Source organism: Anopheles funestus, chromosome 2RL (genome assembly GCF_943734845.2).
Source record: "Anopheles funestus chromosome 2RL, idAnoFuneDA-416_04, whole genome shotgun sequence".
NCBI lineage: Eukaryota > Metazoa > Arthropoda > Insecta > Diptera > Culicidae > Anopheles > Anopheles funestus.
In genome coordinates, this window is record NC_064598.1 from 5,631,532 (window position 1) to 5,648,309 (window position 16,778).

The 16,778-nt window shown below is 44.4% G+C and overlaps 1 protein-coding gene and 1 non-coding gene across 11 annotated transcripts in view; one reads left to right on the forward strand and one right to left on the reverse strand.

Annotated features, from left to right (window-relative positions):
- Window positions 1–562: 562 nt before the first annotated feature.
- LOC125774823 (myotubularin-related protein 3) overlaps window positions 563–16,778 on the reverse strand; it is a 32,786-nt gene continuing 16,570 nt past the window's right edge. For 7 of the 10 annotated variants that reach the window (XM_049445090.1, XM_049445089.1, XM_049445091.1 and 4 more), the window contains 12 exons: window positions 11,322–11,445; window positions 11,045–11,234; window positions 10,129–10,959; window positions 9,671–10,052; window positions 9,029–9,588; window positions 8,102–8,958; window positions 6,372–6,832; window positions 5,830–6,305; window positions 5,565–5,751; window positions 5,375–5,491; window positions 3,652–4,407; window positions 563–3,088 (listed from right to left, as the gene is read on the reverse strand). In XM_049445090.1, the coding sequence (XP_049301047.1) occupies window positions 2,435–3,088; window positions 3,652–4,407; window positions 5,375–5,491; window positions 5,565–5,751; window positions 5,830–6,305; window positions 6,372–6,832; window positions 8,102–8,958; window positions 9,029–9,588; window positions 9,671–10,052; window positions 10,129–10,959; window positions 11,045–11,234; window positions 11,322–11,442 (5,592 nt within the window). In that variant the 5' untranslated portion in view covers window positions 11,443–11,445 and the 3' untranslated portion in view covers window positions 563–2,434. Of the gene's footprint in view, window positions 3,089–3,651; window positions 4,408–5,374; window positions 5,492–5,564; window positions 5,752–5,829; window positions 6,306–6,371; window positions 6,833–8,101; window positions 8,959–9,028; window positions 9,589–9,670; window positions 10,053–10,128; window positions 10,960–11,044; window positions 11,235–11,321; window positions 11,446–12,434; window positions 15,538–16,778 lie in introns of those variants that run through there. The other 3 variants (XM_049445088.1, XM_049445087.1, XM_049445095.1) reach the window with 3 other exon arrangements.
- Window positions 3,351–3,423, forward strand: Trnam-cau (transfer RNA methionine (anticodon CAU)). The gene has a single exon. It is a non-coding gene; the product is annotated as a tRNA-Met (tRNA).

A 16,778-nucleotide genomic window follows, 5' to 3' on the forward strand; every position in this document is an offset into this window, starting at 1 on the left:
TGTCATGTGGGAGAACCATTGTGCGAGCTAACGGAAAAAAGTAACTCGCTTTGCGCCTAGCGGGTATGCAATTTGCAGTGCTACGCACAGTACCAGTGGATGTTACCTCCTCCGATGGATGCTCTCTTGGTGTTGAAACTCGTTTTTGGTTTTGACGGTTCACGATCAGTTTTCACGGTTCGGATCAATTTCGTCAGTCGAAACAACAAGAAAGCATCCTACAAAGAGGCAGTATTGATGACAGTCCGTCGAGTAGCTCTTCATACAGTTGTCTCTTTTCCGCATAGAAGTGAGTGTTACCTCCTGCGTTGGATGCTCTCTTGGTGTCGAAAAATCGTTTTTGGTCGTTTTCAGCGGACGAAATTTGAACGGCCGATCTCACAAATTTTGAATTCGTAAATTTTTTTTGAAAAATCCGCTGTTGCCGTAAATAAAAACTGAAAATCTCTGGAAAATCAATAAAACTTGTAATTTTTTGTAAGAAACAGGAAAATTATTACTGATATAACTAAATAAACTCTATTTAAAATGTCATCATCAATATTAAAAAAAGCCATTGATATCCGTTTGTAGTTTGTATTTCAATGCTTTTTTTTTGCCATACGATAGGTACTACAATTACACGCTGCACTATAGTTGTCTCTGAGCCATGCATACTTTTTTACGTGGGATTCGTGAATTGTTTACTTGTAAAACACCAAGTGAAGCTTAATAAGTTCGTGTGTGTGTGTTTTTTTTTGTTTGTTTCTTGTGTGTGTAAGCTAAAAGATTGAATTAATAATGCCGAGATTACTTGTTTTACTTTGCCATTAGGCATTTTGCGGGCGGGGACAAAAATGAGTAGAAAACAAAAACATATTGAACTTAGTTCTCATACAACAAACACACAAAGAAATGCGCGAGATGTTTAATCATTTGGAGTTGTTTCAGCAACACACCCGTTGGTTACTATTTGTGTATGTTTACATTCTATCTCGTTTCGCTCCTTATTCATTCCGTTTGAGGTTTGGTTTTTTAGTCAGCTACACTACACTACCTGTGGTTTATTAAACTCGTTTCATTGTTCTGTCTTATGTTGTAGTTTTTTTAATGTTTTCAAGCACACACGCTACAGAGCTGTGTGTCCCGATCGGAGTGACGCTTTTGTATTGTTTTTTTCTCCTTCTTTGTTTAAAACCCTAAATCATTCCTGCTTTATCTGTCGCTTGCATTACATTTCTTCGTTTTGTAATGTTACAATCTACCCTTTGTTTTGTTAGCTATGCTTGTTTCCATATACATGTATAATATATTTCTTCTTAAATGTTTTGCATTCCTATTTCTTAATGTTATTTGTGTGTGTATATTGTTCTTCTGCTCTCTCAAATGATGGTGTTTACTTTTGCATTTCCTTTTTCCATATTTTTTTTTCTATTCGTGGTCTTGCTGCTGTTTTCTTGGGTGAGAGATATATTTATATAATGTTTGTTGATAAACTATTACGCACATCAGCATGTGTGTAAACCGATGTCGTGTTTTTTTCCATTACAATTGCTTATGTTACTGCTCTTGCTCTACCCATCAGGGTTCCTTGGCTTTCTTGGGGATTGACTTTTGTGTGTTGCGTATTTCCGAGAGTTGGAACATTTTGATTCCAATCTTAGAGTTTTTGTTTCGCTTCATCTTCGCATATATTTAATAGTGTCTGATGTTTGCATCAACTTCTTATCGGGTTTTTCTTCCCTTTTCATCATATTCTATTTCACACCATTCAATTGATTTCCCTAATGCATAAGATATAACATATTATTTTTCCATACACCGTGTTTTTTTTTCGACGTTACACCGCAAAAAACCTATTTCTGTCATTTGAATATTTCATTTCTTTACTCCTTTCCGTTTGCGTTACCACTTATATAACTTAACCATCGTAGGAAAAATAGAAAGGTCACAAATTAATCACGCAGCATTAATCGTTTGCTGTTTTCAACGTCGCGCACACACGGTATTAGGATACCCTACTAAAAGCGTACATAGCAATGCATCTCACAAGTGCGACCAAGAGAGTTAGAAGATTAAAAAAAAAATAGAAAACGCTTACCAATAGTAAGTTTCATTATTTAAGGAAAAACAAAACCCTAACAGTAATCATTTAAAGCAAGAAATCGTAACACGAGTCAAACAACAAGTAAAAAGTACGATAAATTATTAGATAAAGTAATCGTGCGTCTGCGTGTGTCTGTGCAATGATGATAATGATGTGAACAAACAAGAACATAGAAATTATGTGCGAACGAGAATGATGAATAAGATTATAAAAATGTAACAATAAATGTGTGTTGGCACTCGTCCTTTTTTTTCTACAATGTGGCCTCTCCTAACATCCACACACACACGCACACGTGCGCGACTTGTGTCAGATCGATTCGGAAAAGAATGTAAGTCTGTGCGAAGTTTAGTTCGTCGCTGCGGTAACATTCGGCTTGCAGCAACTTTCGCTAGCCCTCGGTGCTTCCGAGCTACATTCGGCCGCCAGCAATGACTGGATCTGGCTCATGCTGGTGATCCGATCGCGCATCATCATTGTGGCCGCGGCCGTTACGTTCGATCGGTGTAGAAACGCATTGGTGTCATCGTTCAGTGCGTTACCTGCCGTTCCATTGACCGTCGAACCGGTGACATTACTAGCCAGACTGCCGCTGTGCGTAGCGGAGGACGTTAGAGTTAGACTACCAGCCACAGCTGCGCTGGAACTGGTAGCAGGAACCGTCATGGATGAGATCCGCTGGTAGCATGGGCCACACAACCGAACCGGCTGATACAGTCGCTCCTCAGGCAGATGCGCCGTAAACTCGGAACAGTCCGCACAGAAAATCTGTCCACACGAGCGACAGTGGTGCTTGCGCCGACCGAGCCAAAACTCGGTCTGGCATGTGGTGCAACGTGTCACGGCATGATCCGGGACCCAGAGCACACTGGTGCTACCGCCGACACCGCTGCTACTGTACTGCATTTGCTGGGACGAGTTGGCGCCCGACGATGGTGCGCTCCGATCATCGACCGCCTCCCATGAACAATTCGACGCATTTTCGTTCATTGAATCCACCATCTAAAAAAGACAAATAGATATAAAAAACCGCTGTTAAAATAACGTTTACAAACATTTTGAAGTACATAAAAATAACAACCCTCCGAAGGACAAGGTACAAAATGTATTAGTAAAGGCGCGAACATCACGATTTAACATCACATGAACACAAGCATGGTCATCCGAGAATAAAAGAGGTTCATTTCGATCACCAAGAGTTCATCCACAAATAAAGCACGTTCTCTAGAACCTGTTTGGGTTCTATCCCCTCCTCTCGCACATGGCCTCGATAGCGCAGTCGGTAGCGCGTAAGTCTCATAATCTTAAGGTCGTGAGTTCGATCCTCACTCGGGGCAGGCCAAAAAAAACTTTTTTCTTTTCCGATTTTTTATCGCTACACGAAACCCCTATACTTAGGTTAAATTCGTTAGGAAACAACCGCTTGAGTGCTTGATTTTGTTTTGAAACGGAATTGGGTAGTAATACATTCTTATTAGTGATGGAAGAGTGAAGAAGATTAGTCTCATACGATAAACGATGCATGCATTAAAACGGTATAAAGTTATGCAAAACGCATCACTGACCAGTTGGGAGGATAATTCAGCATCATCATTCTCATCCTCATCACCACCACCACCACCACCACCACCATCTATGATACCATCGAGCGATTTTTCGCCTTCATAATGCAGGATTTTCCTGTCTGGTCTTTGTTGTATCCTCCCTCTCGGCTCAATGTCAACATCATCGCAACCGTCTAAAATGGCACTACTGCCACTACTCTTCGCATCGTCGTCAGCAACACTATCAGCATAGTACTCGCTAAGCGGATCTTCTAGAGCGAAAGGCTCTGAGGGAGGCATTACAGGATCCCTCGACGGGTAGTCCATACGCTTCTGGCGGGTACGCTCTAGAAACTGGCGCACAGTACGCCACATACGCACATTATGCACGAAGCGACGGTTATGTTTCAATATAGCTTGACATAAGCAACGCTCTTCTGCAGCACTACCACCACACGTACCATCATCTTCATCCTCTTCCTCGTCCGTGTCGGAAAACACCAAAAGACTTTTACCATCTAAACCGTACAGCGAGGAAGTTCCCATCAGTGCTTCCGCGAACAGATCTTCGGTGGTAGTGGCGGTGGCGGCTGTGGTACGGATGGAGGTGATAGTGCTCATACTACCACTTCCGCTACTGCTGCGGCTGCTGCTGTGACTGTGGGCACCTCTGCGGTTCCGATCGGTGTCCCGGCCGATCCTGTCTCCCATCGTGGACGTGACGGCTGCGGTAGCAGTTAAAGCAGCAACGCTGGTTATGGAAATGCTCACCGGCACCTAGGAGGGGGGTGTGGTATTGATAACGATTGTCACTTGTGAGAAACGGTTCTAGTACAACAGAGGACAGGCTCATGCCGAACAGTGTGCAAAAGGCTTATTAGGCACTCGCGCGCGCACACACACACAGGAGAGAATGTGCTAGGTAGTAGTAGTAGTAGTAGTGGTAGTAGCGGCGCTAGCCAAGGCAAATACACGACAGCGGTAGTGGTAGTAGTAGAAGTAGTAGAAGTAGTATTTTAGCGCAAATTTTGTCGTTCGCAAAGCCAACAGCAGCAGGGTGAAGGTGGCTTGTTTTTTGTGGAAAAAACGCATCCATGAAAAGAGATGGGAAATAAAATATAAGTCAAGCGTTAATTTCATCCACGACGGGAAGCTGTATCGTGTTGTCCTTTCTAATTAGAACTAATTTAAAAAAAAAAACCAAGCTTCCTAGCCAACAATCGCAAGGCAAGCATAATGGGATTGTTGTAAGGATCTAGAGTAAACAACAGCCAAAACAGTGAACATTTCTGGACAATTTTCATTGAGCTATTGCAACTCAAAAAAGCATCATGCTCTCTCTCTCTCTCTCTACCCCCCGCGCAGCTCGCACAGTTCCAAAATTCCTAAAGTAAAGCACATTATATAAATTAAGGCCAGCGAAGATTCCCTGCTATATGGTTGTTTCACTTATTCGGGATGAATTTTCACTTTTTTCCGATTTGCCAACGACAGAGTTTGCTGTTCAAATCAATTAATGTTTCATGGGCATTCTTTGGTTTCGGAATAATTAGTTTGACAAATAATGATAGCATGAGTGCCCTCCGCTCTGTCGCTTACGGGGATCTTTTGCCCGAATTTATCTTCCACACTCATCGGTCGAACGCCAAACAAAAATGATACCGGAACACCAATATTTCTTTCTGTCGCTAGCAAATCGTAACAAAGCGATTCGTGTATTGATAGGTAAGCAAATGTTACTCACGGGATCCTCATTGCCGTACTGTGGTTGGGCGCTGCTGCTACAACAGTGCTGGCAGGTTTTCTTCAACAGCGCTAACCGTGTGGCGTACAGTTCACGCTGTAGCGCTTCCTCGCGAAGCTACAATATGCAGGTAAAGTGTGTTAGTTACTCATTAATATAATATTTGCTCAACCGAGCTGGACAAGCTTACCCGATGTTCGTAGACAATCTGCTGGAGGCGTAAATTTTGTTCCGAGAGTGCGTGAGCCAACCCGTCCGGGCACGAGAACGTCGCTACCGGTGGCCTATCCGCCGCGTACGGTACACTCGGTGGTGTCAGTGGCAGTGACCGGGCACCCGGCGTCGAAAACCGGGAGTGTGTGGCACTTGGGGATATACTGTGAAAATGGGGAGGGAAAGGAAAACAATCAGGACTTCCGTTTCTTTCTTATCTTTTTAAGAAGCTCTTTCCCTACCTTCCGTTGGTTGGTTTACAAGGGCTCATAAGGTCATGTTTCGAGTTGGACGAGTTTCTTCGTCGTCGTTCCTTCTGTGGCATTATCAGGCCGTATCCAGCATTTGCTGTTCCACCATCGCCAGATGGCTGTTTTCCATTGATTTCAAGCTGCTGAAACTGTGGCTGAATGATAATGCTTTCGTCCATCAGCATCATCGAGGTGAGCAAGTTGTTGGTGGTGGCCGAACCAGTGGACATCGGTGCAATCGGTACGCCCGGCGTACCATTCGCTTTGAGTTTGTTGTAGTTAACACCACCACAGCTGACATTGTTGTTCTGTGCGACAGACGACAGAGCCGACCGCCCTGTTGGCCCTCCTCCACCGCGATCACTTTCCAAGGTCGGTTCGGGCGGATGCTGCTGGTGGCGATAATCAGGTCGATCTTTTGGTAGCGAATCGCAGGCAAGCGCCAACGTTGATTGATTTGATAATTTCTGAAAGTGCCCGATAAAGTGGTTTAATTATTGAATGCATCTTTCCAAACGTTCTCGCTCACTTACCCTATCGTAATCACTAGTAAAATCACATCCATTACTATCACCAGTCGGAGCTTTAACGGTATCGCTATCGCTCGTGACCTCGGCCCCGTCAGAAATGTCATTCGGCGCCATTGTCGTTTCCGATGCTTTACCATTTGCAAGTCTCTGCTGACTACTATCACTGTTTCCTACCGCTAAACTAATACTACCATCACCACCGACACCGTTGCTGCTGCTGTAGTGCTGCTCGTGTTCCAACAGTGTTGCCTTCCGCCGTTCAGATCCCTGCCGGATGTTTTCGACGTCTTCCTTCAAGTTGCTCAACACACCTTGCATACTGCCGGCGGACAGCGGATATTGATCAACAGGTACCAGCGTGTCCGTACTGGTTTCTATCGATCCATGCCAAAGATTGGGACTTAATGACCTGTCATTCAGACCCGGCGATTCTAATCGATTTGGCGAACCGGAAAGTAGTTTATCTACAAAAAGAAATGCACACAGAGGGAAAGAGAAATATTAGTTAATTTATAAAATACCTTTATATTACACTATAGGTTAAAACGACACATGAGCAAGGATTTCGCTTTCGATTGTCTTATATAACTAAACATATTCCCACATAAAATTAATACAAATGAAAGCTAGCTTCATATTTTGAGACAGAATACGTTAAATTAATTAAATAATCTCTTGTTATTGATATTACTAAAATACGTGTAAGCACAAATAAACATTTAAAAGGCAAAGGTAAAGGCAAAAAAAACCCTATGAAAAATCCCACAATTGCATAATATGAACAAATCGTATAAATTCCATTTTTATGTTCCCATTTTAAGTGTAGAACAAACGCACTTTGATTTTTTTTGGTATTTGCAAAACGAAAAAAAATCTTAAGCTTATCAACAACACTCCTGTACTTTAGTTCCTTTTTTTATACCGCTTTGTTGCGTTATCAGTGAACATAGTAGTAAAAAAGAACGTAAACAAAACCTTACAATACCGGTTAAATACGTATTACATGCTTTGATTATTGCGTGTTTTTGTTTATTTTTGTGTTTGTGTCATGTTATGGTTTTGTGTTTTCGTTTATTTGCATTTATCAAAAACATCAGTACTGTATTACGAACTATGAAGCTGGTCCGTTGCTAGTCTATTAAAAGAACATAATAAAGCTTGTGGAAACCTTTCTATTAGGCAAAGACTTTAGGAGAAAGACAACAGACACCGGAGTTATACACACACATTTTAACCGTCTTCCTTCTTTCATTCTGTCCCCAATATTGCTTTTGTAAAGTTTTTATAATGATTGTATTTTAACTTAATAGACTATACGTGGAGTACCGTCTTTTCTAGGAGCAGGACATCAAATAACCTAAAGTTATTATTTACATCTCCCTGAAACTGGAACATTTCACTCGTCTCTTATCCATTGCTTTCTGTCATGAACATATTTGCAGTAAGAGAGCAGTAAAACGAACGAAACCTTCACGGAAAAAGTCACTATTTGCTCCATGTTAACAGGTACCAACATTCCAGGTTAAGGTCTCATCCTTAAATTTGGAAACTGGTCTCAAGTGCAACCATAAGCGAACCAATCTCTGCACTGGTTTGCCGTGGAATGCACCGCCGTACTGTATATCTGGAGCGTATTTGTGACACTGTCATTTTCCGACAATCGAAAGCACCCTTTTCTCATATGTGTCGCCGCAGAAAGTGCTTGATCAGTTTGAACAGTTTATCGTATTTACCACCAACGAAGCTGTTGTCGTCGGATCCACCGATGGTTAGGTCGACGCTCTCCATCATCATATCGTCGTTGGCCATGATGGGACGTCCTATTACGGTACGATTCAAGGCTCGTTCCATTCCAATACCACCACCGCCACCACCACCATCCAGCACATCCTTACTACCAACAACAGCAGACGACTGGTACGATTCGATTTTGATGATGCGGGAGGTATTCTCGTCGATTGCGTTCGGCCACATCACGAGATGTTGCTGCTGCTGTCTGGCCGGATATTGTGTTGGACTACTGCTGGACTCTCGTACCACTGGTGGAGAGCATGCCGTCACCAATTCCGGCAGGATGGGTTGGAAACGATAACGGTAGCTATTTTCTTCGATACTTTGTTGTTTCATCGTACCATCCCCGATGCTAGTGGTCGTAAAGGAAGGTCGAACGTTTGTGGTTGCAGTTGGAATTAACGTAGCAGCTGCCGCCGCTGCTAAGCTATCGATCCCACCGATGCTACCATTAGCGTAAAGACTAGAAGAGGGTGAGGAAGAAAGAATATTCGACCCGATTTGTTCGGTCATAGCGACAGCGCTCCGTGCCGGACTGCTGCTGTTGGCTAGATTGCGCTGGTTCTTGATGGCTTGTTCTAACTCTTCGTCTGATTGGTTCAGTTCTTGGGTGAGACTTTGTAGCTTTTCGGTGGCATGCTGAATAAAGGAACTGGCTGTTACTCCACGATGTAGCAAATGATCGTCAATGGAGCGAAGATCGGGTGACGTTTCGCGATCGGACGAAAGGTTGGAATCGATTGAGCTTTCTTCCTGCGAAAGATTAATCGCCGCAGGTCCACCGGTCCGATGAATAATGCTACAGGAAAGGCAAATATATACCAGTTAATATGTTTCTAAACCCCACCCGTATCGTAAGGATGGCTTACCTTGAGTCTAGGGTCATGCTTGGATCACTTGAGCGACGTGTCATGCCGCTACCTGAGGTTGCTTCTTTGATATCACTGTACGAGCGCGTCTTCGTCATCGAACCGTTCTGTTCCGGACTACACCCGGTCACGGATGCTGTTGCCATCCCGTCGACAACAACGTTCACGGATGATGATCCTACCCCAACAGGGATGCTGCCGGTTGGATCGTTACCGGACCCGATACTCCTTACACCACCGACTGCCGAGACGACATCGGAACCGCCCGATGGAACGCTCGCTGTTGGATAATCGGCCACTTCTGATGCCGACTGCTGGTTGTGGCCACCCCAGCTGCCCAGGTACACTTCCGTCCAGAGGCGCAGATCGCGCACATTATGCGCCGGCCACAGGACGCGCTCGCGGTTCGGCACGTACAGATGATTCTTATAGATCGGACCGGATAGGAAAGGCCACACAGAGAACGTCCGATCGGGGACGCTATTTTCCTGCCGCTCTTTCACCGTGTTGCAGAGGAACGTTCCAAATAGGCACGAATGCGAATGTTGTGCTAATTTGATCTACACCGGGAAGGAAATCAAAACGTGTTAGGAAAAGCTAGAGATGACCTTCACTTTCACGCACGTAAAAAAAAACACTCACCAGGTAGCCCATGTCAAACTCAAAGCTGCAAGGAAACTGACGATGGATTTGATGCACACAGTCGAGCCATTGAAGAAACACAGGACACCGCTCGTTTGTTTCGTCGGAGCCGGGACCGTGCCCGCAACGGTCGGCAAACTTGTGTCCAAAGCTCAGCCACTCCCGCTCGACCAGCACGCGGAAACCTTCGATCGTACGGTAGTACGGATCGAGACAGAGCTGTGCCGTGGCGACGATCTGCGGCGTACGGTCCCAACCATCGGAACAGTGTACCAGCACCGGCCGCCCATTTCGCTCGATTGCATGGCACACCACCATCGAGGCCGCCAGCAAACCGGAAAGATGTTGCAACCAAAGCGTTCGTTCCAGCAAACCAAGCCAACTGTAAGTAGAAAAACTTCATTTAGTATACGGTCTTATGTCCACAAATCCACACAGCAAGCTGTTTGCACACTTACTTTGGAATGTCCGCCTGCGAAGCGCAAAGTTGCCTTAACGCGTGGAAACTTTTCCTTATCACGTGAATGTTGCCAAGGCTCATGAACTGTATCTCAGCGCTCGGATAGTACTCGGCACACTCACATCCTCCACCGCGTGCCCGGTTCGTTACCGCGGACGTGTACGATCGTGCATCCACGATCAGAATCTTCTTCGGCTCATCCATCTCCACCTCCTCGTGGCTACCTTCCGGACTGCGCGGTGGGCTACCCTCGCTCGATGCCTCCGAACTGTCCGTTTGCGTGCGCGTCCGTCTCGTACCATCGCTTGCCCGATCCTGTGTGCCACGGTCGAACGAGCACGCGTCCGAAAGTGCTTTCAGCAGCTGCTCATCCTTCGAATTACGCCAACCGAGCCAACCGACCTCGGGCTGGCTGCAGCGTGCGATTACTGCACCGGTGCGCTGATGGCGCCACACGACCGCCGGTATGCGCCGTGAGCTACGAAAGCTTGCCACATTCTGCAGCGTATCGTCGGAGATACAAGCCGGCACCAGCAGCAACCGCGGGTAGGATGGGCAGAGCTTAAATTCCGCATTTGCCTGACTGATGCGCCAAGCGCCCTGCAGATCAAACTGTAACCGTTCGACTTCGCGACGGAATTCATCATCGAACGAACCGACACGCTGTAAACGGCCGGCCCACTCGTTGTCCTGGTTGAGCGTCGGCGATTCCGAGGCCCACGCGTGAAACGGAAAGGCAAACAGTGCCTCCAGCGTTTCCGGCACACCGATCGACAGCGTTATCCGACGGTTCCATTCACTGCATTGCTCGGACGTTGCAAAGGAACAACTGTACAGAAAGGGGAGCACGACACACGAGGAGGATTAATAAAATGATTTCCGTTCAAGGAGTTCGCTATTTCGTTCATGCTTACCGGACGGTACTAGCGTCTTTGCAGTTCACGATCAGATGAAACAGGTCACGAACTTGCGTCGATTCGATCAGCCCCAGAGGGACCGACACACCGGCGCCGGTGCTGTTCTTCTGCAGAAACAAGCGATAGTTTGACAGTGCCAGTATGCCATCATCAGTCTGACCTAGGAAGCGTACAGATTCACCAGCAACTAAAAAAAAAACACAGCAAAACGTTATACGGTTAATGAAATTTCTATCGAACATTTCCGAATCCGTGCTCAAATAATGCTACTTACGCTCGGTGAACCGTACGGTGAGCTTTTCTTCCTCTTTCTCGAGGATCGGTTTCGGAAAGAGCTCGGCCGCCTTCACCATACACATCGACGATTGCGGTGAACCGTCGCCCGAACCTTCCATGATCTGCAAAGGAAAAGACGAAAGGTCATAATGGTTAATCGTGTCTGATTGAATAGAGCGTACTGATTCCTGCCTGTAACTTAAGCTTATCTTTAATTGCATGCTGTTACTAACTACTACCGAACAACGGTTTCATTTTAGTGTAATCTGTCCGTGTACGCACACGTTCCAGATGAATAGAATTGCATCCTTAATGACCAATGGAGGCTAATACACCCCCCACCAAGGAAAAGGTCGATGCAACACGCACGATAACAACGAACAAGGGTCGAGCAAATGGATCCCAGCCCATCGTGCGTACATTAGCCCAGCGCACTGTGGAAAGGAAACGAACTACTAGGGTGTTCAACACCCTTATCAGTGCCTATCAACCGATCAGCTGTTGGGTAAACACATCACACTCCAGATGTGGAACGCATCGACCATGGTGTGGCGTTAGCCGAGTGTGGAAATTTTCTATCCCAGGGTTGTTTGCCGTGCAGCAGATGTTCTGCATCTTTGCGTACAGCAATTAATGATGCGTCGGAAGGTAGCGATGGTTGGCGGCGTGAGCAGATAATCACGTCTTTTAAAACAATCTCCACTGGTAAGAATCGCACTGACCTACACGGCCGCCAGATGTGTCGGGCGCCCTATTGATAGGGACGGGTTTTGCCGTTGCATGTAGATAGGACATCTGGCACAGAGTGTTATGGCGAACACTAACTGTGCTTAACCGGCGCCGCGAACTCACATGACCTGCTCTCTCTGGGTTCCTTTTGCAATTCCATAATCCGCGGATACTTGGTAGCTAGGCTGATTGCAACAAAGAAAACCAATGTCACACGAGGCTACAGGCTCTCCAACTAAGAAAATCCGTTCGAATTGGGACGGAAGTGCAGTGACCATGACGCTGCACGTTTTGGATTTCTTTTTTTGTGAGTATTTTAGACCATCCTTTCTAAAAGTAATTCCAACGGTACAGTGAATGGGGAAAGATGATTGATAATTACTTTTCTTACACCTCTATGTAGATTCTGACTCTGTTGATTATTAAATAGCAGGAACTTGAGACCCATCGTTGACTTCTGTTCTTTTGTTTTTTTTTTGCTGGATTACTCTAGAGTCTAGACTATTCTGCAGCCGGTTTGATTAACCTCTCAAACAAAAAACTCTTTTCACTTTGGTTCTTATCACTGCCCGATAGAAGCAGTGTGTCACGATTGATTGCAATAGTCTATATTTTTGGCGCGTTCTGCGTACGGTACTCCACACCAGAATGTTCTGCACGAGATAATTCTGCAATCTGCTTGTCGCTTTTTACGTTTCTTTTTATGCTTTTTTGCTAGATTGAGTTAAGAATTCAACAATCTATACCGCCAGCAACAGTTGTTAATGAATTCTTGCTCGGTTCTTGCGCGATCTATAGGACGAGGTACACTCGCTTCAGAAGCTGACTACCGTTTGAGAGCCGGACACGATGATGCTCGCGGTAAAATATGATGCTGTGCGATCACCGTCTCGGGGAACTAGGCGCAAGAGAGCAAGTGAGACGCAAAGCACGTACGTTGAAGAGATCTGACCGACCGTATTTACATGCCCACACACATCTCCTCGTTACTGATTAGAATGGTGACCTCTTCTTCTGTCTGGTTTTGATTCTTGATAGGCTGTCCTGTTTCGCCCAAAAGGATGATGACTGATAAACTGGCAGTGAGGCAGAGGTATACACGAGGGCAATTTAGAACGGTTCTTATGGCTGGCGGGAGTAAGACAGGCGATCGTGAAATGGTAAACGTGACCATTTTCACATAGCCCTTTCACGAGTTTTGGGAAGATTTCTGGAGAATTTGGAAGATGTTTGAGGTTTTTATTCTTTAAATCGGAGAATAAGATCCTTTTAAAAAGCATCTATTTTGTGGCACTGTAGAGCCTAGGGGAACAACGGAAGATTACCTTCCAGATAGAACTCATTTTTGAATATTCCTATATTTGTCCTATTTTAGTGCATATTGATGATAAAATCTGTCAATAGGAACATTCCCGAATGACAGATCTGATCGTATAGGAGCTAGTAAAAACTGGTTCGGAAACAATCAACAAAGCAGTGGAAAGTGCGTCATCAACTCAATGTTTAACAACGGGTAAAACACACACACACAACCTCCTGAACATTTACAGAGGTGTACACGCATCTTACAGACGACAAGTCTCTAGATCTGTATGAAGAAACGAAATGATGCCTGCTCTCTAAAGATTAAAAGGATTAATGAGGGTTTGAACGCTCAGGTTCGACGTTAATTTACATGGTTTACAATCCCCATGTTCCGGACATACCCACCTAATACACCACACAATCATGAAATGATCCGACAGCAAGATTAGACTGGTGCTGACCACATCGGTACAATAGCAGGACGACATCGGTGCGCTTAGGAAACGTGATCAATCTGTAACCGAACGGGTGACAAATGTACACGTGCTGAAACTCTACTCTTATCAGTCCTTAATAATGATCAGAAACGTGTGGAGGCGTTGGAGAGACGTATCCTTTCTATTGCTAGGCGGTACATTAATCATAGAGTGTAGGTCACGTGAAGTGTTGGAATCATTGGTGATGCAGCAGCAATCTTTGCGCAAAACGCTTCCTGACATACACACAGACGGGATTTTTGCTTCCGTATTTACCATTTTATTCCTCAGAATTTCACTTCCACAGCAAAAACACTCAGCTTATCATCCTGCAACCCATTTCGCTGTCAGGAAACCCTAGTAAGCAAATACATTAGAAACGCTATTCCGGTTAGTTACCGATGGAATGCGCATTTTGCTGCAGCTAATACCATGGAACCAGTTAGAACCGGTGTTTCAACGCACCAAAAGTACGGCGTCATCATACCATACGGGTGGATCTTCTTGAATGATAACTGGGTCCAGCATTTCTCTTATCTTGTATCTTTTCCTTGCTGGCGGAGGTGTGACTGGTTGCGTTCCCGCTAACGGACACCCCTAGCTGATGGTGTTTAGCACCTTCCAATGGTTGATGTTTACGATGAAGATGAAAAGGGTGCTGTGTATCACCTTCCCACAGTCGAAGGTGATCCCCCCGATAGAAGGAAGAACGGTTGTTGTTGTTTAGTTAGAGTTTATTAGCATCTCTGCTTATCGCGTTCGTGCGATTGCCGCTGCACTCACTAAGTCTCGGGTAAGATGCAGAGCACTGCAGTTTGCCACATGCAAACAACCGTCCCTGTCTCTCTTCTTGCATATGTCAAAACATTGTAGACGCGGGAGATAAAACACCCGGAGGATCGGTTGTTAATCAATTTTAACCACAGCTCACCAACTAGAGTACGACCGTACCGAGGGCAGGAGAATCGATTCCCGACACTATCATTTGTGTGCAAAATGATGGGTTCTTATCATTTATTAAACCTATTACTGTAGCCACACAGACATACACTTTGTGCCTCAAAGTTACATCTTATGGTACCATCAAATATTTCCGAGACGATACATAAGACTCCTATGCGTTACGTGACAAATTCCACGACAACTTCATTCCTCAGCCTAACCTTCGGAAGAGAAAAAAAACCCCCGAAAACGGACAGAATTTTGGGAGACTGCAGTGCTCTCTCCCTATCGAACAAGTTTTGTTCATGCAGGTCTCCCTTTCCGGACGATTTGGGGTGTGCGTGACTCGGGTCACATTCCCTTCCGGGCATTCGGTCTTAGAAATGGGGAATGAAAGCGAATGGAATTTTCCTCACACACAAAAAAAGAAGAAGTGGACGCAACAGCACTAAAGGTGCATTTGAGGTCAAAATTATCAGATCGTCTCGAAGAAGGCAAAAGATTGGTGAGATATTTTTTTCTGAAAGAGTGCTCCATTGAAGACAATAACATCGTGTTTTATTTTCAAATCATTTAATATGTGTTCGTAAAGATAATATAAGGAATTTTTGTGGGCTAATGTTTAATATGTTTATGTAGGATACTCATGTTTGGAAAAAACCTTGAGAGAATATTGTTTTATTGATATCGTAAAGATTTTTTTTGGACCAGACAAATAGATAATACACTCAATACAGCGTTGGTTGCTGGTTAGCTGCGGGTAATATGTAGGTATGAAGCGACAGAGATGTTTGATAGCCTAAGGAAATTCGAACCAAACATGACCCTGTCCAACTTTGACAACCCTGTAGTAAATGATGCAACAAGAATACAGTACGATTTGGCTTGATATGCTTGATTCTCGTCTTAATAAAACATAAAAGGCTAAGGAGTTCGTGTTGATTATGATGATGACATTTGGAAAAGATAACTTATATTTACCAGAACACCCTTTCAACATTGTCGTGCTTGTCCTTCATAATGTTTGATATACAGTGCACGGTAAGACGAAGACTTGAAGGACCCGTCTAAGATCTTTACATCACTTACTCGAATTGAAAACGTTCTCATTGAACTCCGCTAAGAGATATTAGGACTATTCGGCGAAAATTAAGAATTACCGTACTTTGACCTCCAAGCAGCTATGATGCATCAGTATAGCCACTCGGAAAACCACCCAATTCTAAAGTGCGTCAATCGACTCCAATTACTTGGAGTGGTGTCTTTCTAATTACTTAGACATCAGCACAGTGCTCTGCCGACTCCAAATTGAAGATACGGTTGCATTAGACCATATAAACTTGTCGCCAGCGTTCTTTTTTTAGAAGGATTCCCCCGTCATCCAGTGTCATCCAGTTTGCCAAGATCAAGGACGTCCTCTGTGCGACAAGAAGATGCGCAATTTCTTGTGCGATTTGTTATGTTTTGGCGTTTTTTTGTACTCTGTCATTAAATTGTTAGCATCGTTTTTGGGTGGGACACTATTTGCAGGTTGATGTAACGTTATCAGTCATTTTGGTGGCGTCGACAAATTTATAACTGTATGATAACAGCGTGGGTATGTGTTCGTAGTTTACGAGCTGATAAGGGTTTGTGGCCAATTAGGTTTTGTTTTGGGTTCCAGCACCATACAGCACCAACCCTTTTTGAAAGAAAAAAAGTGCATGGCTGATTGTCCAATTTGAAAAGATTTTTTATTTTTATTTTTAATGCCGAATTTGTTATGGTCTTTGTGAAATCTCAAACGCTAACTTAAGCAATAAAATACAATATACAATTCATACGTCACCAAATGATAAGACACACTTGGAAAAACGGATTTAAGATGCATTACTGACACTTTTTGCTTATCACGAGACCCGCTAAAAACTGGCTGGCGCCAGCATAACGCTTTACAAATCTCATCCGGATAATGTTTTTTGTGTTTGTGAGTTGTTTTTTTATGCTTAATTGAACTAATATTA